The 23989-nt window shown below is 43.2% G+C and overlaps 1 protein-coding gene across 1 annotated transcript in view; it reads left to right on the top strand.

Moving 5' to 3' along the window:
- Positions 1–21601, top strand: part of FKBP8 (FKBP prolyl isomerase 8) — a 72792-nt gene extending 51191 nt beyond the window's left edge. The window contains exons 8-9 of the mRNA XM_033954993.1: positions 19202–19333; positions 21030–21601. Coding sequence (XP_033810884.1) covers positions 19202–19333; positions 21030–21116 — 219 coding nt within the window. The 3' untranslated portion in view covers positions 21117–21601. The remainder of the gene's footprint in view (positions 1–19201; positions 19334–21029) is intronic.
- Positions 21602–23989: the final 2388 nt, after the last annotated feature.

The raw sequence follows: 23989 nt of genomic DNA, 5'->3' as shown, positions 1-23989 counted from the left end.
TTTAGTTTGAGTGTTATTGGGATCATCAAAATGGATATTGAAATCACCTAAAATTAAAGGGTTCAAAGTAGAAGAACCAAAGTCAAATAGGAGAGATTGTAATTGTGTTAAATTTTCATTATTGACTGGGGGGGGCAAATACAGAAGTAAAACATCAAGTTTAGGCTTGGTTTGAAAGGAAAATTGTAAGTATTCAATGGGAGAGCTAGAAGAGGAATAATCAATACCAATTAGTAAAGATGTACGGAAAATAACAGCTAGTCCTCCGCCGCGTTTGTAATGACGATGATTGAATAGAAATGAGAATCCGGAGGGGCAGCTATAAGAAAGGTAGGCTTCCTCTCCTTCCTTTAACCAAGTTTCTGTTAGGCATAGAACATCAAGAGAATATTGAGAGATTACATCTTTAATTAAATGGTGTTTAGTTTTTACTGATCGGACATTAATTAATCCTATATTGAATAACAAACCTTTTGAAACTGTTGGAGGAGAAATATGGTCAGTAACAGTATTTTTGGATAAAGTTAAAGGAATTGTCTTAAGTTCAGAGTGGTGGGGATTAGTTGAAAGATTGACTGTATTATAGGGTCTGTGACCCCATATTACAGATATTGGAGAGATAAGATTGTCCATTTTGATTAAAGTTAAGTCAGAGACCAGAAGGTTAATAACTAAAGTAGAGGTAGACTTTGATGTTAAAGATTGGGGAAATATTTTAGGAGAGTAAATTGAATCAGTGGACCAAAGTAATGGTGTCTTAGGGTTCATAAAAGCGCACTGTAGTAGCGCACAAAGGAGCGCATTAAGGAGCGTGCGCCGCAAAGTGGATGTTTTTATAGTGCATGTACCAGCAAGGGGGGTGGAGTCCAAAGCGGGCCGCTGCTGCGCGGCGGCAGAAGGGTCTTGAAAGGAACTGTAGGAGAAAACAATTAAAACAAAGGTAAAATAACTTCAATAAAAATGATAAAAGTAACTTAGTAGTTAAAACAATAACAACTAAAAGTGCTGTGCATAGTGTCCAAGCCTTCAGTGCATATGTTTACTTCTCACTATTGTCTGGAATCTTTTTTCAGACGTAATGCTCACTTCGGCCAAGCAGTTTTACAAAATTTATTCTGTTAATTTGGCCAATTCTCCCTCCATCCCATTTGCATTAAGCTAGGGAGTCCCATATGTGAGAATATGCTGCCTACTTGTCCTTAACGTAACAGGTGTTATCCGGGGACAGCATGCAGATTTTCTCATATCCCACCTACCTCCCCTGGTTGGCTTATCTTGCTTACAGAACTGAAGGGCACGTTTGACATCAGGCGGGAAGGTACTCATGCATATGTGGTGCGGGCAATTGCAAAGTTTTTCAAATGTAAAGTGACAGTCCATACCGGGCTCTGTGGATGACGTCACCCATATGAGAATATTTGCCTGCTGTACCTGGATAACACCTATTACAGTAAGTAACTGTGCTTTAATACCTTCCAGAACAGCAATAACCCATCTAATGCTCTAATAATAGAAGATAACTGGTTACATAATTGTGGCACAAAATAACAATACACCTGCTTACAAGTAGAGTCCAGATGTAATGATCTTCTAGAGGGTTTACATAAACTCCTCTCATTTTGTGATCGCAATGAGCAACTCAGGGCATGAATTGGAAGTTTTTCCAGCATATACTCCAAAGCTATGCTTTTAAAACTTTTAAAAGCTAAAACCAGTACTTTAAAAATATATTTTCCCCCCCCCCTCAGGAGCCAATGAACTTGAAATTAAAGCTGGTGAAACATGTTTCGGCCCAAAGAATACAGAAGCTTCAGTCCCACATCAGACTTCTGTCCAGTCATCTACAATCCCAGGCATAAAACTACAAGCAGTTGCCCAATCTACAGAAAGAGTTCCCTTGATATCTCTTGAAGAGCGGTGTATTCAATGATTCAATAAATAAATGTCAGATTATTCAGTTAGGACGCATATCTTTAGGTTCAGGGAGCTCAAGGAAAGTGGACCAAAACAGAAGCCTCCTGGTCAGTCAACTGTTTGGAATTGATGGTGATTCAGAAAGCTTTGCTGGCATTTGCTCAGAATCTGAGGGAAGCCTGATCAGGTCTTCTCTGACTGTGTTGCAACAGTGGTATATGTTGACAGAGAGGCACTTGCAATTGGCTCTATAAGCATGTTTTTCTGTTCTAGTGGGCAGAAAAACCTGCTCAGTCTGTCCATAGTGGATATTCGAGCAAACATAATCTTGCTAGATCTGGAAAAATAATTACTATGTCTAGCTCTGTCCCTGGGTATATTGAAATCCAGGCTCGACCCACTTCTTTGAGGTTACTTTTTCCTAACCCTCACTCGATGTAAGGCATTCATGCCTGATGAAGTCACCAACCCCCTACTTGCATTGTTTATCCCAGGACAAGCAGGCAGCTATTCTCACAAGTGGGTGACGTCATCCGACGGAGCCTCGATACAGACGCCTCACAAGCAGACTTGCTTGAAAAAACTCGAAATTTTGAGTCGCCTGTACCGCGCATGCGCGGGTGCCTTCCTGCCCAGCGCAGGGTGCGTCTCCTCAGTTCTTACTTTTCCGCGGAGCCGAGAAATCCGTCTTCGACTCTCTGCGTGAAGTGTTTTCACTTGTGCCTTCTTCAATCCGCGGTTTTGTGTTCTTTTTCTACAGAATTGCTGTTTTATTCTTTTCTAAAAAAAAATTTCTTCCGTTCGTTCGACCGGGCAGGCCTCGTGGCCACAGCCCCGCGGCTTCGATCTTGCGGCGGCGCTTTTTTGGCCTATGTCCCGGCCTGCAACCGGTTTTAAAAAGTGTTCCAAGTGCCAGCGCGCGATTTTCCTCACGGACCCTCATCGACGCTGTCTTCGGTGTCTTGGGCCTCAGCATCTTCCGAAATCGTGCCGGCCTTGCTCAACACTTAAGTCTCTTGCTTTCAAGCGTCGTTGCATCCTGTGGAAGCATAAGAAGCGCCATCTCTGGATCAGACCTTCGGTCCATCAAGTCCGGTGATCCGCATGGAGTCTTCGATGGAGCTTTCGATCTCAAAGGGTACTTCACCCTCGACCTCATCCGAAGCTCTTCTGGCTTCCACAGCTTCTACTCCGAGCCTCATCAAATCTGCCTCGTTTGTCCCGGCTCTGTCTTCGACGCCTGCTGCGATGCCTTCCTCTGTCTCTTCAGGTCAGATAGGGCAGCAGCCCATTCCCCCAGTGGTGCTTAAAATGCCTAAAGCTTCTAAGTCCAAGCACTCTCACACTGCCTTGAGAGAACACGAGGCCCATGCAGCTGGTCCCGTTTGAGACGCGGATCCATCCTTGCCGGCTTTGTTCCAGACCTTGTTAGAGAAGCAATTCATTCAGCTCTTTACTACCATGGGGCCGAAGCTTCTCTCACAAATCCAGCCTGGGCATACCGAGGTCTCCCGCGAGGTCGAGCCGCCTCCTATGTCTCAGCCTTATGCACACTCTTTGCAGGGAGTAGAGTCTGCGAGTTCCTGGTCTGGCATCTATGCATGAACAGCAAGGAGCAGATTCTTTGCCAATGCCTCCTTTGGAACCCTCACACTCGAAGCAAGGAGCAGAGTCTTTGCGAATGCATCGAGGTTCCTCCTCTCAGCCTCCACTGCTTCGTTCCACAGCCTGCAGCCCTATCCATTCTCTGGGGGCTTGCTCATCGAGGCCTGCTTCGAGACACACCTCTCATCACAGATCGAGGCATTCTTCAAAGCATTCATCCAGGCATGCTTCGCCTCTTCGGAAGCAGCCTTTTCTTCAAATTTTTCCACCGACTTCATCGACCCTTCCGCTTCCAGAGCTCAAAGACCCGGTGGGTTCCTTTCTCCATCCAGATCTCCTTCTTCGGTGGACCAAGCTGCCTCGACGTCCTCGAGTCCTTCTCGAGGCCAGGCTCTAGCAGATCAGTTGTCTTTTTCCTCTTTTCTGCGTCAGATGGCAGTTGACTTGGATATTCAACTTGATACTGGCTTGAAGTTCTCCAAGGAGTATCTCGAGATCATGCATCTCCCTCAACCTCCGGCTGAATCTCTCAAGCTTCCTCTTCATAAGCTTTTGGATCAGACCTTTGTCCGCTGTCTGGAAACTCCTTATTCCATTCCAGCTGTCCAGGCAAATTGGATTCTAGATACAGGACAGTTCATCATAAGGAGTTTGACAATACTCAGCTGTCTCATCAGTCCCTTCTGGTTGAATCTTCTTTGAAAAGATCTCACCCTTCTCAGGTGTATGCCACTGTTCCTCAAGGAAGAAAATAAAACGATGGACAGATTTGGTTGTCGCATCTACCAGAATTCGATGATGACCTCCAGAGTCCTCAACTATAATTTTCATTTCATCACCTATTTTGAGTTCTTTCTGTCCATTCTTCCAAAGTTCATGCCTTACCTGGACTCTCGTATGCACTTTGAATTTCAAGAAGTCCTTGCATCCTTATCACAACTCTGGCTGCAGCTTCTTCAGTCGTCCTATGATGCTTTTGAGCTCTCTGCTTGAGCTACTGCTTGCTCTGTGGCCATGCGACATCTGGCTTGGCACCATACTATCGACATGGATCCTAACTTGCAGGTCCGGCTGGCGAATGTTCCTTGTGCAGGCAATGACCTCTTTGACGAGTCTATAGAGGTAGCCACCAAGAAGCTCTCGGACCATGAAAAGTCTTTCGCTTCCATCCTCAAGCCGAAGCCAGCTCCTCCTCGTCCTACACGCCCTTTTCAAATTTATCAGAGGCGTTTCCCTCCAAAGCAGGCTCCTTCTACTCATCAGCCTGTCAAGAGGCAGCATCCCCAGAAGCAGCAAAAGCCTCAGCCACCTGCTGTACCTAAGGCTCCTCAACCATTTTGACTATCTAGAGCGGAGCATAACCTCAGTCATTCTGCCATTTCCCGTTTTTCCCCCTATCGGAGGTCGTCTCCATCATTTTTACCACCGATGGACGACGGTTATTACTGACCTCTGGGTCCTTTCCATCATCAGAGAGGGATACTCTCTTAAATTCCATCAAGTTCCTCCGGAACATCCTCCAAGAGAGTATATTTCCAATCCCTCCCAGACCGCCCTTCTTCTTCAGGAAGCTCAAGCTCTCCTTCAGCTTCGAGCTATCGAGCCAGTTCCTCTGGCTCAGCAAAACAAGGGTTTTTACTCCCGGTACTTCCTTGTTCCGAAGAAGACGGGCGATCTGCGGCCTATTTTGGATCTCAGGATGCTCAACAAATTCCTAGTCAAAGAAAAATTTTGTATGTTAACCCTGGCATCTCTTTATCCTCTCCTCGAGCAGAACGACTGATTATGCTCTTTGGATCTCAAGGAGGCCTACACACACGTTCCCATCCATCCGGCCTCCTGTCAGTACCTCAGATTTCGGGTGGGGACTCTACATTTTCAATACAGAGTACTTACTTTCGGTCTGGCCTCCTCACCCAGAGTCTTCACCAAGTGCCTGGTTGTGGTGGCCGCTGCTCTCAGGAACCATGGTCTTCAAGTATTTCCATACCTCGACGACTGGCTCATCAAAGACTCCACGTCTCAAGGCGGCGTCGTAGCGACCCAACGGACTATCTGGTTCCTGCAAAGTCTGGGATTCAAAATCAACTTTCCCAAATCCCATCTACAGCCGTCTCAGACTCTTCAATTCATCGGAGCTGTTCTGGACACAGTCCAACTCAGAGCATTCCTTCCTCAACAACGTCTGGAAGCTCTTCTCCATCTTTGTCATTCAGTGTCCTCTCGCCCATCCATCTCGGCGAGACACATGATGGTTCTTCTGGGTCACATGGCTTCCACAGTACACGTCACTCCTTTTGCCAGACTTCACCTCAGAATTCCTCAGTGGACCCTGGCATCTCAATGGATGCAGGTTTCCGACCCTCTGACTTGACACATTCAGGTCACTCCTGCTCTGACACAGTCTCTTCGCTGGTGGATGCTCTCTTCCAATCTATCCAGAGGCTTACTTTTTCACACGCCCCCCCCCCCATCAGAAGGTTCTCACAACCGATTCTTCAACTTACGCTTGGGGGGCTCATCTAGATGGTCTCCGTACTCAAGGCTATTGGACCAGCATAGATCATCAGTGTCACATCAATCTACTGGAACTCAGGGCGATTTTCAATGCTCTCAATGCTTTTCAGCATCTACTTCACGACCGTGTAGTCCTCATTCGAACGGACAATCAGGTCGCAATGTATTATGTCAACAAACAAGGCGGCACAGGATCTGCCTCCCTCTGTCAAGAAGCTCTGAAAGTTTGGGATTGGGCAGTTCGCTACAACACCTTCCTCAAAGTGGTCTACATTCATGGGGCGGATAATGCCTTCTACAGCCTCACGAATGGACTCTCCATTCCACGCCCCTTCATCACATCTTCTCTCAGTGGGGAACGCCTCAGATAGACCTCTTTGCAGCCCCCCACAACTACAAACTGCCTCAGTTCTGCTCCAGGATCTATACTCCTCTTCACCTCGAGGCAGATGCTTTTCTTCTGGACTGGACGAACCTCTTTCTATATGCGTTTCCTCCATTCCCTCTTATTCAAAAGATGCTGGTCAAGCTGAAGACCGACCATGCCACCATGATTCTGGTTGCTCCTCGGTGGCCCAGACAACCCTGGTACTCCCTTCTACTTCAACTCAGCAGCAGGGAGCCATACCTTCTACCAATTTTTCCCTCTCTGCTTATGCAGCTTCAGGGATCTCTGCTTCATCCCAACCTGCAGTCTCTACACCTGACAGCTTGGTTCCTCTCAACGTAATTCCTCTCCAGTTTTCTCAATCTGTGAGAGATGTTTTGGAAGCTTCCCGAAAGCCTACTACTAGACAATGCTATACCCAAAAATGGACTAGATTTTCTACTTGGTGTTTTTCTCATCATAAGGAGCATCAACATTCCTCCTTATCTTCAGTTTTGGACTATCTGTTGCACCTTTCTCATTCTGGCCTCAAGTCTACATCAATACGAGCCCATCTGAGTGCAATTGCTACTTTCCATCAGCCTATTGAAGGGAAACCTCTTACTGCTCATCCTGTGATTTCCAGATTCATGAAAACACTTTTCAATGTCAAACCTCCTCTCAAACCGCCTCCTGTGGTTTGGGATCTCAATATTGTTCTTTCTCAGCTGATGAAACCTCCATTTGAACCAATGGACAAAGCTCTCCTGAAGTATCTCACCTGAAGTATCTCTTTGGCCTCATTTCCGATAACGAGTCAGTGAGCTCCAAACATTAGTTGCGGATCCACCTTTTACAGTGTTCCATCATGACAAGGTGGTTCTTCGCACTCATCCGAAATTCCTTCCTAAAGTGGTTTCTGAATTTCATCTCAACCAATCCATTGTTCTTCCAGTGTTTTTTCCAAAGCCTCATTCTCATCCTGGAGAATCAGCTCTCCATACTCTGGACTGTAAACGTGCTTTGGCTTTCTATTTGGAACGCACCAAACCACACAGAAATGCTCCTCAACTTTTTGTCTCCTTTGATCCAAAAAAGTTGGGACATCCTATTTCTAAGCGTACTATCTCCAACTGGATGGCGGCTTGTATCTCTTTCTGCTATGCCCAGGCTGGAATACTCCTTCACAGTAAAGTCACAGCCCATAAGGTCAGAGCAATGGCAGCTTCTATAGCTTTCCTCAGATCTACTTCTATTGAGGAAATTTGTAAAGCTGCTACTTGGTCCTCGGTTCATACTTTCACTTCTCACTATTGTCTGGATACTTTTTCCAGACGGGATGGACAATTTGGCCAAATAGTATTGCAAAATGTATTCTCCTAAGTTGCCAACTCTCCCACCATCCCACTTGGGTTAGCTTGGAGGTCACCCACTTGTGAGAATACCTGCCTACTTGTCCTGGGATAAAGCACAGTTACTTACCGTAACAGTTGTTATCCAGGGAAAACAGGCAGCTATTCTCACATCCCACCCACCTCCCCGGGTTGGCTTCTCTGCTAGCTATTTGAACTGAGGAGACGCACCCTGCGCTGGGCGGGAAGGCACTCGTGCATGTGCAGTGCGGGTGACTCGAATCTTCGAGTTTCTTCAAGCAAGTCTGCTTGTGAGGTGTCCGTATCGAGGCTACGTCAGATGACGTCACCCACTTGTGAGAATAGCTGCCTGCTGTCCCTGGATAACAACTGTTACGGTAAGTAACTGTGCTTTCTGTTGAATAGATTACAACCTATCTGAGTAGGGACCATGTCTTGAATGTTCTAATGTACAGTGCTGCATATATCTAGCAGCGCTATAGAAATAAGTAGTAGTAGACTGGGAACTAGCCAACAAAAATATTCCAGACCATAGTGGCATGATGGAAGGAACAGGACTCAGAAAAGTTGGATGTATGTGTTTCCAGAGTAGCCAATACTGGGAGGATCTTGCAGTGAATTGCAGCTTCTCTGGGTTTGGTGATGCTAGTAACTCCAGATTGACCAAAATCATCTTGTACAATTCGATAGCCCAACCATTCAGACTTCCTATTGATTCAGGGTCCAATTCTTATGAAAGATCCATCCCTCTTTGGTTTTATAGCCTGGCAATTGAAAGGTCAGAACTGAGGTAATAGCTTTACACATAAGATGTCATTATCACTCTACTTGAAGCTTGGAAGAGATTTTTTTTTATGGCATATGCAAGAGTCTGAAGGACATTTAAAGCATAAGGCCTCTATTGCAGATATTTTAGCTATTTTACAAGAGGGATTCAAGAAAGGTTTAGCCCCCAGGTCTTTGAAAGTTCAAGTGGCAGCACTAGCATGTCTTAGACATCTACAAACACTTCGTTAGCTGGATATTCAGATGTCATTCTTTTTTTTTCTAGAGTCACCTGCCTTTGTCCTCCTGTGCAAGTTATTTGTTCTCAATGGAGTCTGAACTGGATTCTACAAGCCTCATAGTGTTTTCCTTTTGAGCCACTGAAGAGAGCTCCAGTAATATTACATTACATTAGGGATTTCTATTCCGCCATTACCTTGCAGTTCAAGGCGGATTACAAAAGAATTATCTAAGATGTATTACAACAAGAACTTAAAAAAAAAAAATTGGTCATTTTCAAAAAGAGTAAGAAATGGGTAAGGTTATTTGTTTGGGGTAGTAAGTAGGCTTTAGTGAGAGATGGAGTTTGAGACTTGCGGTATTTCATTTTTCAGAGTTTTCTTGAAGAATATGGTCTTCATTTCTTTTCTAAAAGTCTTGTAGTCGAGGGATGTCGTCAGTAGATTGGCAATTTGGTTGTCTAGTTTGGCTGCTTGAGTGGCCAGGAGGCCATCATATAGTTTTTTCCGTTTGACCTCCTTAATTGGGGGATATGAGAATGGGGTGTGAGTTTTCCTATGTCTGGTTGCAGTGTTGTGGATGAGGCGGTTATCCAGGTAGTTTGGACTGTCTCCGTATAAAGTCTTAAATAGTAGGCAGTAGAATTTAAATTGTATTCTTGCTGGGATCGGAAGCCAGTGCGATTGGAGATATGCTTCTGTAATGTGATCATGTTTCTTTAATGAGTAGATGAGTCTTAGTGCTGTGTTTTGGATAGTTTGTAGTTGTTTTGTTATGGTTGTAGGGCATGGAAGGTAGAGGATATTACAGTAGTCAAGTAGGCCTAGTATTAAGGACTGAACTATGAGCTGGAATTGAGTTTTCTCGAAGAATTTCCGAACTTGTCTTAAGTTTCTCATGACTAAGAATGACTTTTGTATTGTTTTATTGATTTGCGGTTGCATGGTGTAGCATCTGTCGATAGTTATTCCTAGCAGTTTTAGGGTGGTTTGTATGGGGTAGTTGATTGTGTTGATTTCAATGTTGGTTATGGTTGGTATTTTGTTGTTTTCTAGGAGGATGAATTTCATTTTATCTGGGTTCAATTTCAGTTTGTGATCTTTCATCCAGGTTGCTATTGATTTTAGTGTTTGGTATATTGTGTTCGTCATGGAGAGTTCAGGTTGATCGAAGGGTATGAGAATGGTAATGTCATTGGCATAGCTGTAGGAGGTTATGCCTTGTTTGTCCAGGTGAGAGCTGAGGGAGGCTGTATAGAGATTGAAGAGAGTCGGGGATAGAGGGGATCCTTGGGGAACTCCGCAGGGGTTTGACCAAAGTTCAGATTTTTGTTTGTCTGATTTTACTCTCTAAGTTCTTGATTTAAGGAATCCTTCAAACCATGTGTATACTTTATCTGTGATACCTATTGTATCCAGGATTTGTAGTAGAATGTTATGGTCCACCAAGTCAAATGCAGCAGTAAGGTCTAGTTGTATGAGCATCATTTTTTTTCCTGTGCTGAGATGTTGTCTGGCTGTGTCCAAGAGAGATCCTAGTAGTGTTTCCGTGCTGAAGTTGTTTCTGAAGCTGGATTGTGTGGGATGGAGTATGTTATGGTTTTCTAGATAATTGGAGAGGAATTTGTCAACTAATCCTTCTATTATTTTGACGTAGAGTGGAATAGAGGCAATGGGTCTGTAGTTGGCTGTTTGGTCTATCGGTCCTTTGGGGTCTTTGAGGATCAGGGTGATGATGATTTCGCTGAGGTTGGTAGGGTAGTGGCTGTTTATTAGCGAGATTTGTATCCAGTTTAGAAGAAGAGCGCAGAATTTTGTGGTGGATGTTTTTAGGAGATATGGTGGACAGTTGTTGAGGTCACAGGATGCATGGCTGTATTTTTTGTAGTATTTGTTGAATTCGGGCCATTGTATGTTGGGGAATTGAGACCATATTCTATCTGCTGCAGTAGAATCTCTATCTATATATTAAAGATCTTACTCTACAAACAGTCTGTCTTGTAATATCCTCAGCCATAAGAATCTTGGAGCTTTAAATTCTTTCCTGTAGAGATCTTTTTTTTTCCAATTTACAGAAGCTAGGGTTTCCTTTTGCACCAATCCATCCAAGGTTGTTTCTGCCTTTCATGTCAGTCAGTGGAGTTGCTGTCTTTATCCAGGGATGAACATAGTGTCCAATTTTTTTCCTAGTACTTCTAGATGTCAAGAGGGTATTGATGAGGTGCTTTAGAAGTAACCAACAAATTTTAAAGATCTGATGCAGTTTTCTTATTTTGTCAGACCAGAAAAGGTGAAGCAGCTTCCAAAGCTTCAGTTTCTAGATGGTTGAGCAGTCAAAAAGTTTCCTTTTATCTTTGAGTTAGTAAGCAACCTTCATCAGTACTTGAAGCACACTCCACAAAGGAGATAATCTTCTTGAACAGAGCTTAAGGCAGTCATCTTGCCTTTTGATATTTACAGTATTTGTAGAGCAGTTATGTGGTCCTCACAGTATACTTTTTCTAAGCATAGCAGACTGCATATTTTAGCAAGGCATCAGTCATAAGGGCATTGTTTCCCTTTCTTCTTGATGATTGCTTTGTAATTTTTTTTTCCTTAGCGTCCCCCAGACCAACCCAGAACTTGTGGGATATTACATCTTACCTGCTAATTTTCTTTCCTCTAGTCCTATTAGACCAATCCAGATTCCTGCCTTTCCTCTTGTCATTCAACTATGTTTTGAAATTGCTGAAGCATTGGTCTTCTGTGATCGAGTTCAGATTCTTCTTGTCCTATGTTTTTTATTTTTTCTTAACATACCTTTGGAACACATTTTCCTTTCTGTATATCTATTGCTTGGCAGTCAAAATTCTGAAGTGCTGGAGCTGCACATGGTCCTTATGACCACAACTCAACTCTGTGTTTTCTATCTCTACCTGCTGGTTGATGGAGGCAACCACCAACCAAATTCTGGATTATTCTAGTGGGACAAAGGAAAGAAAATGTAACAGGTGAGATCTAATTTCTCCTTATACATTTTCCATTTTTCTCCTGCTCCCAGACCCACTGCCCGGTCATGGGGGTTGGTGGGAATGATTTCCTAAGTACCAGCATACAAACAGATTCTTGAGATTCCAGCTCACTTAACCCTGTGGCTGTGTGATCTTAAGACACTTTATTTTATAAAAATTTATATACTGTCCTTTCTAAACAAGTGACATTGACAACAATTAAAACAAGAGCCAGCAATATATATAATCAATCAAAAAAGAAGACATTTAACTTCTCTGTGCTCAGGCTTAGATTTAAGCTTCTTGGGCTAGATCCTGTTTAAATATTTGAACTAGGGCTGTGTACACTGAAGTCTGCCAACATAGAATATCCTTGTGTATAGAATCTGAACATACAGTAATTGGTAGATCTAAAGACATCCATTTCTAAATATTTTTTTGCCACCTTAAATAACCTAGGAAAGGTGAAGCTCCTGTGGGTTTCTTCCTTCCCAATTTATCTAATTTATTTGCCATTCTTATGATATTTTTGTAATACCATTCCTGTTTCAGCATAAGTCCATTCTATTCCTGTTTTGTTTTATGTTCCAGTAGTTTTTTAATGCTGCAAAATTATCAGAATGGTTTTAAATGGATTCCATATCAGTGGACCAGGGGTCCAAGCTCGACCTCCTCCAAATTGAACACAATTTTATGTTGATGTTGATGTTCCCTAGGGTCTCAAACAAAACCATGCAAAAAATTTTTGGTTGGATCTCTATTGGTTTGAGACTTAAAGGCAGCTGAATGGAGGTTACCTTCAAAGTGCTACGCTCTGCATAAACAGAACTACTACTTTGTCCAGATGCTGCAGCTCAACAAAACCTGTTAAGGAACTGATATATTTTTGGACTAGTACAACTCTTGGTACTAGGTTCCCAACTTTGCACATGAACTTAACATGAGCTAGCCTCCCTTTTTATGGGCCAGCAAACTGAAAAATATTACAATAAGAAATTTAAGGCCTACTTTGACTCCTCATTGCTCCTGACCTATGCTTTGATTCAGGCTATAACTGGACCAGTAATCATGGCCTGTGACATATATCTAGGATTAGCACTAGGATGCTTTGCAGTCAGTTCCCACCTGATGTTGAATGACTGAGCATTAAAAGCTACCCCCTTTTTTACTAGGCCACGGTAGAAGTTTCTATCGCAGCCAGGAGCGCTAAATGCTCTGATGTCGGAGCATTTAATGCTCCGGGCCATGAAATAAAACTCTGCCACAGCTTAGTAAAATGAGGGGGGGAGAGGTAAGTTTTTTATTTGTTTTTTTTTAATATCTTTAATAATTGAGAAAAATTGGAATTATAATTAAATGCTCATTTTGAAGTATAGGGATAAACAAATGCAAAATGTTGAAACCATTGGATCAAATAAAGATTTTAGTGCCATTTGCATTTTAGAATACATTGGAAATCTATGAAAGTCATTTCTGAAGATATTGCTTCAAACACTTGAATGTTGAGCTTTATGCCTCTTGGCATTTTCCCTTTTAAAAATTCAGTGGGTTAGCAGGCAAATGAGTTATGCCAAGCGTAAATTCAATGAAGACCAAGGGTCCATTGCTAATCAAATTGCAGCTTTAGTGACTTAACTCCTGCTGATGTTGAACAAGAGCCATCAAGTGATAAATGTAAAAAATGTAATGACCTTTTGCTGAAGGAACTGAAGCAAAAGCTGGATTTTTCCAACCATAAGGAAAAAATAGGAATTCCATAGCGTCCCTCTAGACCGGCACAAATGGATATTATGCACCTCTACCAGCAGAAGGAGACTGAGAACCACTGAGCTTCAATGCAATCTATAAATTGGCTGTGTGGAAGCCAGTCTGTTCTTAGTCTCAGCAGATGGTAGTCGTAATCCTGTGCAGTTTCCTGAGGTATTGGTAGGTGATTGTCCGGGGTTAGAGTATTATTTCCTTTCTCCCTTTAGCCATTAAAAACTAGTACAGTACTACTTCCTATTTGCATTTTATTTTGTTTCCTAGCTGGACTGGAGTTGAGGCCCATGGGTTCTCTATTGCTCCGAGGGGTATCCCACCTTGGTGGATAGGTCCCTCCCTCCTAGTACACTTTAAGAACATAAGAATTTAAGAATTGCCATACTGGAACAGACCAAAGGTCTATCATGTCCAGCGTCCTGTTTCCAACAGTAGCCAATCTGGGTTCCAAGTACCTAGCTAGATCCCAAGTAGTAAAACAGATTTTGTGCTGCTTATCCTAGGAATAAGCAGTGGATTTTCCCAAGCCATCTCAATAATGGCCTATAGACTTCTCTTTTAGGAAATTATCCAGACCTTTTTAAACACTGCTAAGTTAACTGATTTCACCACATTTTGCAGCAATGAATTCCAGTGAAGAAATATTTTCTCCGGTCTGTTTTAAATCTACACTTCTCCCTCCATATTCGTGGTTTCAGCAATCACAGTTTCGATTATTTGTGGTTTTTAGCTTGCTGGCTCCTCCCCCCCCAAAAAAAATTACATCAGCTTGCATAGAGAAATCGCTGATACCAAGCATTTACAGAGAAAATCGCTGATTCCCAGCACTTTCTTCACCATGTTTTGCCTCTCCTTTAGGAATAGGCTAGGTCTCCCATCATGTTATTCACGGTTTCACTATATTCACGATGGTTTTTAATAGAAAACGGCACATAACATAAAAAGTTATTTGCGGTTTTTTCTGTATTCACAGGTCTATTAATCCCCTATCAGCGAATACGGAGGGAGAAGTGTACTACTTAATAGCTTTATTGCATGCCCCCTGGTCCTAGTATTTTTGGAAAGAGTAAACAAGTGATTCACATCTACCCTTTTCACTCCATTCAGAATTCATATTGCTCCTAAGCCTTCTCCAAGCTGAAAAGCCCTAGCCACTTTTAGCCTTTTTTCATAGGGAAGTCATCCCATCCCTTTTATCATTTTTTTTTTTTTTTTGCCCTTCTATACCTGGGCCGGTTATTCAGCATCTAAGGCTCCCTTAAGCAGCCTACTCTTTAAAGGATTGATGCTTTTCGACAAGGGCTTAGACAACCTTTTTTCTAAGTGTTACAAACCATCATCCCATGTCATTGCCTGACAGTAGGCCACGTACCCTGGTGGAGAGAGGGTCAGGTAAGCATTTCTTTTGTAGCTATAAGAGATCTTGCCAATTGGCAAGCTCATCTGCACAGAGACCCTTTCACGGATCTTGGCAGAGGTTTGGAGGCTCCAAAAGAGCGCAGACATCAGGGTCCCACTCGGCAGCCTCTACCAAGAAGTCCACTGTGTGAGCTCTCCTAAATAGGATGGAGACTCTTGGTGGTCTGGGAGACTTGGACTCTGATTTGCTGAGACCTATGTGTATTGGGTGTCATTCGAGAGGTTACAAGCTTGAGTTTTGTTGTCCACATCAGGATTTCTTTGTGGATTCCCCAGCTGGAAGGCCAGAGAAAGTGGCCAAAATCCGAGCGACAGTAAAGTGGCCCTGGAATTTCTGAGACTCCGTTTTGCCACAACTGTTCCCTAAGTCTGTTTTCCTGTTTCTCACCAGGTGAAGCTTTGTCAGCTGATTTGTGCCTTCCTGGACACCCTGCCCCCACAACCTGGCAGTATCTGTAAGTTCTAGGCTCCATAGTTATGACCATACCGTGGTTCCCTTAGCGAGGACCCATCTTCGCTCCCTCCCTCATCTCCCATTGGAGTCCTCAGAGTTCCGCTCCATGTGCATCTCCCTTTGACGCTGCCAGCGCAGCACAGTTTGGCATGGTGGTTAAATCCTCTCTCTGTCCAGGGAGTTGCCTCTTTGGATCTCCACCTAGGTGATTCTGCCAACAGGTGCCAGTCTGTATGGCTGGGGAGCTCTTTGCAAGGACAGCCCAGGAATGGTGGTTCCCTTCCACAAGGAGTGTTCCTCACTTGTCTGGAACTCCAAATGATGTGGCTGGTTCTCCAGCACTTCATAAGCTCGCTGATTAACAGGGCAGTTTGGGTATTCTCGGGCAATGCCACGGCAGTTACTTATGTCGATTGCCAGAGAGGCACCAGATGTGTCCCTGGGCCAAGTGGCCCATCTGCTTGTTCTTTGAGCTGAGCGTAGTCCTAGCCCTGTCTGCGACATGCATAGCCGGAATGGACAGCATGCATGCAGATTTTCTCCGCTGCCAAACTGTGGAGGATGGTCCCTGCCCAGTGAGCCTACTGGAACTTACTGGATAGATGGGGTTGTCCAATGTTCGCTTGGATGGCTACAGCTCCCTTCAAATCATCAGACCAGCTCTTCAACCACCGTTGTGAACTGGGCTGGATTTTTTGGTTGAGCCTTAGCCACGAGAGGGCTTCCTAAACTAAACTAAACCTTAAGTTTATATACCGCATCATCTCCACGGATGTTGTGGAGCTCGGCACGGTTTACAAGAACTTAAAATATAGGAAGAGAAGGAAAAAAAGGTTTACATGAACTTATATATAGAAGAGAAGAGTAAGGGGGGGATAGAATTACATTTTAGTGAAAAGCCAAGTTTTCAGTTGCTTGTGGAATAATTGGAGGGAGCCCAGGTTCCGCAGCGGGGTAATAAGGTTGTTCCAAAGACCTGTGATTCTGAAGAGAAGGGATTTTCCAAGTTTGCCTGCATAGCGAATACCGTGTAGCGAGGGGAAGGATAATTTATACCTTTGGGTGGGTCTGGTAGAGTCAGGACTCGAGGAGTTATGAGATAGTGGGATTAAGGGAGGAAGGATGCCGTGAATGATCTTAAAAGCCAGGCAGGAGCATTTAAAATGGATTCTGGAAATCACTGGGAGCCAGTGAAGTTTGGCTAGGAGTGGGGAGACATGGTCAGACTTGCGTTTTGCAAAGATCAACTTTCCTCCATGGCCCATGATAGACCATCTGCTTCACAGGATTGCATTGCCCCAGGGCTGGGTGCTTCTGGTGGCGCCGGATTGGTCATGTCAACCATGGTATTCCAACCTCGTTCACCTTCACCTGGACCAGGGACTCAGACTTCCCTGTCATCCTTGACTGCTCTTGCAAGGGCCCGTGGTGCTGCAGGATCTGGACTACATTAGTCTTTTAGCTTGGCTTTTGAGCATAGATCTAGTGTGCCACGGCTATTCGTTGAAAGTTATTTCCGCTACCCTTCGCAGCATGATGAGGTTCACAGTGGCTGTATCTACTAAAGCCTGGCTTTGTGTTCAATCCTGGCATGTCCTGAATAACGAAGACCCGACTTCTCCTTCAGTTGTGCTCGGTCTTGCCTTTCTTCATGAAGAACTTGTGAAGTGGCTGGCTGTCGACTCCTTAAGAATACAGGTTGTTGGTCACTCTTGTATGGGGCCTAGGCCCCTGTGGGGTGCCTTAGCTTCTCATCCGGATGTTGTTCAATTCTTCTTGTAAGGTGTTCTACAGTTTTGCCCTCCTCTTCATCATCCTTGTCCGCCCTAGATCCTTAATTTGATCCTCAGGGAGCTTGTCGGTCCCCCTTGCGAACTGTTGGACGAGATGTCTTTTATGGGCTGTCTTTCTGGTAGTCATTACTTTGGATCGCAGTCTCTGAACTTCTGGCGCTGTCCTGTTGTGTTCCTTTCCTTTGCATGCTCAAGGCCTTCTGGCTCCCGCTCTCCCCGAGAAACTCGGAGAGAGCAAGAGCCAGAAGGCCTTGAGCATGAACAGATGCTCAAGGCCCAGCCCAGCGGCAAGAGGCAGGATCTGCAGGATCTTCAGGCACCGGCACATCCTGTGGGTTGGTGCTGCTTGCCGGTGCCAGATCCAGGTAAGGGTTTTGTTTTTTTTTTTTGGGGGGGGGTGATGCCAGTTTTTGGGTGGGGTGGTAGAAGCATGCCAGTGGCCTCGGGGGTAGGGGGTGTGTGGAAGCGAGCAGCGCCGGTGGCCTCAGGGGAACCAATCAAGTGAGTTTCCCTTACTTCCTATGTGGAAACTCGCTTTGATAAACGAGCATGCTTCTGGAACGAATTACGCTTGCAAACCAAGGTATCACTGTACTTGTATATATGTAAACTGCTTTCAATGTGTAACCACAAAAAGACAGCACACAAGTCCCATTCCCTTTCAACAGGTTTTTGCAACAATGTCTCCAGAAGAAAACAAATATAGTTGCCCAATTCAGATTATGACTCCTGTTACTCCAGGAGGCACAATTACCATGTTAGTTGTCCTTCCCGGTATGTTGTCCTTCTGCATTCTTCACCAGGATAATACATTGTTTTGAATTTAGCCCGTTGGTTGAACATTTGCTGCTGAAACTTGAGCGATCATCTGACATAAAAAATAAGAGAATTTGCTGCTCTCAGCTGTAATGGTGGAGGCCTGGTATCTGGGCTCATTGTAACCTCCTGTCCATAGGAGCCATCCTTGCCTGTCTCTCTCCAGCAGATATTTTAACCAGACTCTGCGCCAGACCTTAGACCTTTATCCCTTACTTGCCGAATGTAGAAATCTATTGTGCCTATGGATGTCATAGAAGGGGATCTAGGTGCCTTATGCCTTTGATTCTATTTCACTTCCCCCATTGCTAGCAAATTTGAGGAAAACAGGAGACGAAACTCAGCTTGCTACATTGCTACAACTCACCGCAGCCATCTTGGATTGGCTTTGTTTGCATTTACAAGCTCTTTTAAATGTGGGTTGGGTTACAAGGATGTTGAGGGGATGATACCAGTATGATAAGGATGGGGTGGGGAGAAAAAAATAATTGATTTGGGATGGGTGAGGATAAGGACTGGATTATGTCTCTCTGTACACCTCTACTTTAAAGCCAGCCAGATCCCCTCATTATCTGATTTATACCATCCTTATAGGGATATTAGCTGTGCTTTAAGGAGTTTGGCTACCTGCTGTTTCAGAAAGTTTTGTATATGTTGCTATCGGTGTTGGTCAGTATTTGAATCTGCTGATGTCTTAAGTTGAAGGGTAATTGATGGAGTGCAGTTCTCAATTTGTTAACTTGTACTCAACTTATGCAGCGAGAAACCCTTTTTGTCAAATGCTGCCTTGCCACTTTTTGTCAGGTGTTAAGCTGCCTTCACTGTTTTAACAATTTTGTTACCTGGAATGAAAGTAATTGAAGCTTCATGTAGTGCCCTCCCAACCAGCTCCTGCTCTCCCAAGTATGAGTTGATATATAGTGTTCTATTTCATAATTATGGGCATGTATGGCTCGGTATAGCCAAGAGGGCCTCTGTGTGCTTTGTAGTTTTATCAGTCTCTGCTATCAGAGAGATAGAAGAAGGGGAAGTTATTGTGCATCTTAAGATCAGCAGTAACATTCACTAATGCTTTATTATATTTAATAGGAGGAGAACATGGTCTTGTTTTGGATGGGGGAAGGAACGTCTCCTTAATCTGCTTTTTTGTAGTGTATGACTCTGACATTAACTCTTTTTACCCTACAGACAATACACTCTGAGCTCTCTAAACTGGTAAAGAAGCATGCAGACCAGAAGACGATTGAGACGGCCATGTACAAGAAGATGCTGGGGAATCCTGCCAGCCCCACTGTTCCAAAATCCAAAGCCAGGTCCTGGGTAAGAAAAGTCCCATTTCCATACTTCAGTCAGCATATATAGGCAAGTGCTGCATAACTTCTCTGTTAGGATTCAGACTATTGCAGAAATTAAACTGTTAACGCTTACTGATCCTCCTCAAACAGAATGGGAAGACGAATTGAGACAAACCTGCAGCTTTGAAACATAGAAACATGATGGCAGATAAAGGCCAAATGGCGCATCCAATCTGCCCACCCACAGTAATCATATCGTTTCTCTCTAAGAAATCCCACACGCCTATCCTACGCTTTCTTGAATTCAGACAGTCTCTGTCTAGACCACCTCTTCCGGGAGACTGTTCCACACATCTATCACCCTTTCTATAAAAAAGTGTTTATATTTGGGTAAATCACTGTTGTACTAATCACCTTTGTTTTACTTCAAGCACTAATTTCAACACAAGGCTGATGTGGTTAAGTGAACACTCAGACCCACAGCTGAGGTCCGGTGAAACAAGTTCACGGAGCAGCTGTTAAGGAGACCATCATAGTTGTTCACAGTCTCCTCCACCAAACAAAGACTAAATAACAGAAAATAAAACTTAAATAAAAATAAAATCATAAATTTCACAACAACTTAATGGTTGTAGATGGTACACATAACTGCTCCGGAGCCCGGAGCATAAACTGTTATAAACTGTTTGACGTGAGCTTGTGATTACCCAAATACATTTACCCTCCAGTTCTGTCTACTTATGTCAAGAGCCTTCTTTCCATGTCCAAATGTTCCTGGCTAGACAAAAAAAAAAGGCAAATGAACATTCACAAAAAAAAAAAAAGAAATGGAATAAAAACTTTCTTAAATAATATGTAAAAATTAGTGTGATGGATAAAACCCAGCATGGCCATGTTTTGGCATAAAGCTGCATCAAGGCTTAACAATTTCTTAAAATCTTTCTTATAACCCATGCTTCCAGAAAAGTACTTTTCATAACTGGTTTCATTTAATTCTGCTGCTGTAGCTTCACAGACAGCACAACTGCAGTTTCAGCCAAAGATAACAGAACAGGATTTTATAATAAATTCAAACAGCGCCCACTTTTTTTTTAATGGTAACTTTTAATGCAGGCATTTGCCAAAACATAACCATGTTGGGTTTTATGTAATCTCTTTTTATGTTATGTATATATTTGTGTATTTTAAAATATTTTTTATTCCGTTGTTTTTTTATGTGAGTGCACACTCAAGCAACCAGAAAAAAAAAATCTTAAGAAATACTGTAATACTTTATATAAAAATGAAAATAAAATAAATTTCTGGCAGAAATTTAAGTGTAAACTTGGCATGCCACACCTTACTATGCCCACGTTTTATCTACCACATGTCCAGTAGTTTGTCTCAAACAGTTTATGGTATGGGGTATAGTATTAGTTAGGCCTTTTTTAATAGTAACTCTCAAACAACCAGAAACTACATTTATCCGGCAACTATCAATCCCCATGGGTGCTAGTTAACTGCAAGTCTACTGTAGTTAAATCCTTGGAGTCCACACTTCAGTTCCCTTGGCAGTGATGACCTCAGTGACAGACTCATTTCCTTCACTGCTTGCAAACATTGCCTCTTGTGAATTACAAACAAGAAATAGTAATGCCACCACTGTGTGTTTTCCTTTATAGAGACAAATGCTACATCTGTGTCTCAACCACTTGACACTGTGTTTTGTTTTCTCTTTTTAGGCTATTCCATGGAAATGGCTATTTGGAGCAACAGCAGTGGCTATTGGTGGTGTGGCTCTGTCAGTAGTAATTGCCGCAAGAAACTAGATGCTGCTTTGTCATATGATAAGAGGACCAAAGCCATTGACCTGCCAGTACCCGAAAGAAGCTTGTACAATCCGTAGACATTTTGTGCGTAGTTCAATTTTCTGATTTTGGCTTAGAAAATGATCAACCTCAGCACTTGTGATGCCTCTTTCTTGGGGTGGGGGAGATTTTCATGCACCTGGGTCCATCTTCATTCAAGCTAGTGACTATCCAAGCATCATCATGGACCCTCTTGCTTGGCCATTGAGCTAAAACCAAAACTGTGAAATAGGCAGAGAGCTGCATATAACTCCCAGGCAGTAGCATAATCCATTTAGGCACAGATTTTGGTTATGCAGCTGGTTCTTTGGTTTTCCCCACCCTAATAAACATTCCTACCTTCAACATAAGACTCCCTTCCTGTTCTTTGCAGTTAAATTTAACATTAATGTTTGATCATTTTCTTCTAATTGGAGACATTAATTTTTATATATAGTTCTGATCAATATAGTATTTGGGTTTTTTTTTTGGTCTAACAGTCTCTTACTGCTCCTTGATTCTAATTGAGCTGAATCTATAATGAGGCTATAATATCTTAAACCTTTCTATGCAGCTATTTGAGAGTAACTTTTCTCTTTCTCAGTCCTGGTTTTAAACTGTTTTCTACCCATGGGGCCAAAGTCCATAGCACTCTGTGCAACCTGGGAAAACTTTTACAGAGCCTGGCAGTTTAGGTAAAATAAAATGAAGAGTAAGGAAACTAAATCAGGATTATAATCTCTTGTGAACAAGGCAATTAAACCAATAGCATAGAGAATGACACGGGGAAAAAATTTGTCCCCGTTTCCATCCTGCCCCCGCGAGCTCATCCCTGTTACCAAGAACCATCTGATCCCAGCCACACAAGCCTCAAATAGTTTTATACTGAACTTATTTTATTAAAGTATAAAAAGAAACAATATTCTGTATAATTGTCATTTTATAAATCAAAGTTCTGGCTGCTGAACTAGAGAAAGATGTTCAGCTTGGCAGGGCTTTGTTTATAAATGTTTATCCACACAACTAATATACTACTTTATCCTAAAGCAAAGAAATATAAATTTTTTTTTCTATCTTTGTTGTCTGGTTTCTGCTTTCCTCATCTTCTCCTCATTCGATTCCTTCCATCCACTGTCTGCCTTCTCTTTCCCTCCACCCCTACCCCCATTGGTTTGGCATCCATCTTCTTCCCTCCGCACCCCCCATATTCTGGCATCTCTCTCTTCCCCATTTCCCTTCAGCGTCTTCTCCCCTCTCTCTCTTCCCCAGTTCCCTCCACCCTTCGTGCAATCCAGCAGCCCCATCCCTCCTGCCGTCCATCTGCGCATCTCCCTCACTCTCTTCCCCTTACCTTCATTGCGAGCCTTAAAGTCGCTTGTGGCTGCCAGAAAGATCTCCTCTGATGGAACTAGAAACAGGAAGTTGTGTCGGAGGAGACCTTTCCAGCAGCCACACACAACTTCAGGGCTCCAGCTGCTTGTAGAAACAAAATTGAAATCACCCCTTCCCTCAGGGATCTAATGGAGGCAAAAGAAGAGGCGCTGGCTTCTGCAATTTGTTCAGGATTTGACTGCATAATGTGAGAGAAAGGGTAGACAGATATGGAGACCAAGTAGCCAGAAGCTTTTTGCTCATTTTCCAGTAGTACTGAGCTGACATAGACTCCCATATCATTAAATTATGAAACTGGTTCCTCCAATACTATACATAGGGCAGAGAGTCCTGTAAACCAATGATTAAGGATAAATTTTTTTTTCCCCAAAATATGTTTAAATGTTTTTATTAATTTTCAGGGTACAGGCAAACAACTTCAGCAAAACAAAGCAATACACTTACAATTGTGCACATATAATATCAGTACCCCCCCAAAAAAACTCCCCCCGGCCCCCCAAACATAAACAAAAGAAATCCAGAGGACAGGAAACAAAAGAATACTCATGTTATAAGTTCAGTAATCAACTTCTGACAATAGGCGTAAGCCTCAGCCAAAAGCGCTCCCAAATCCAACAGAATCTTTGGCCTGGGCCAGTATCTAGGTCTGAAAAGTGCCATCGCTCCAAAAAAGCATGTATGATCATCAGTGATCTCCATTGACTGTAAGTCGGGGGTTCACTGGCCAGCCACTGGGACAAAATTGCCTTCTTGCCAAGTAACATCACTAGACCCACAAAAGCTGAAAGTCCTTTAGGTTTGGGAGAAGCAATAGTATAACATCCAAAGAGTGCTCTGGAAGTTGGAGTCCACCGTCTACCACAGAGAGAGGTGGTGTAGTAACCCAATCGCTGCCAGAATTGAAGAATGCGCGGGTAAGACCAAAACATATGTCCCAGCGAGGCGTGAACCTGAGTACATTTTGGGCAGTGATGTCCATCCAACATACTCGCATGGGTGAAATATATAAGCAAAGAATAAACTTAAGTTGCAATTCCCAGTGTAGAATGTTGGAGGACACTTTCCTCAAATTTTTCACCACTTCCTGTACCTGGAGAGTAGTAAGCTCACATTGCAGGTCCTCTGCCCAAGTTGCTGTCAATATAGTAAAATTGGGGCCTGGTTGACAGCTCGAATATCCACATGATGAAAACGAAGAGGAATACATTATTGTGCAGACAGATTCAACATCTCCGAAAGTGCCTCCTGACAGGTGTCCTTCAGATGACAAGTAGGTAGGGAATGAACATAATGTCTAGCTTGTAAATATGCAAAAACATCTATGCCTGAAGGTCCAAATGTACGTTGCAAAATTGACCCCCTTCAGTATACATTTGAAAAACAAACCGTAAACCAGATGTGGCCCACCTCTGAAAAACAACAGATTGCATACCCGGTAAAAAATCCCCATTTCCCTGAAGTGA

This window comes from Geotrypetes seraphini, chromosome 8, assembly GCF_902459505.1.
Source record: "Geotrypetes seraphini chromosome 8, aGeoSer1.1, whole genome shotgun sequence".
Lineage (NCBI taxonomy): Eukaryota > Metazoa > Chordata > Amphibia > Gymnophiona > Dermophiidae > Geotrypetes > Geotrypetes seraphini.
Note: the sequence above shows the minus strand (reverse complement) of the source record. Positions and strands in the feature narration are given on the sequence as shown.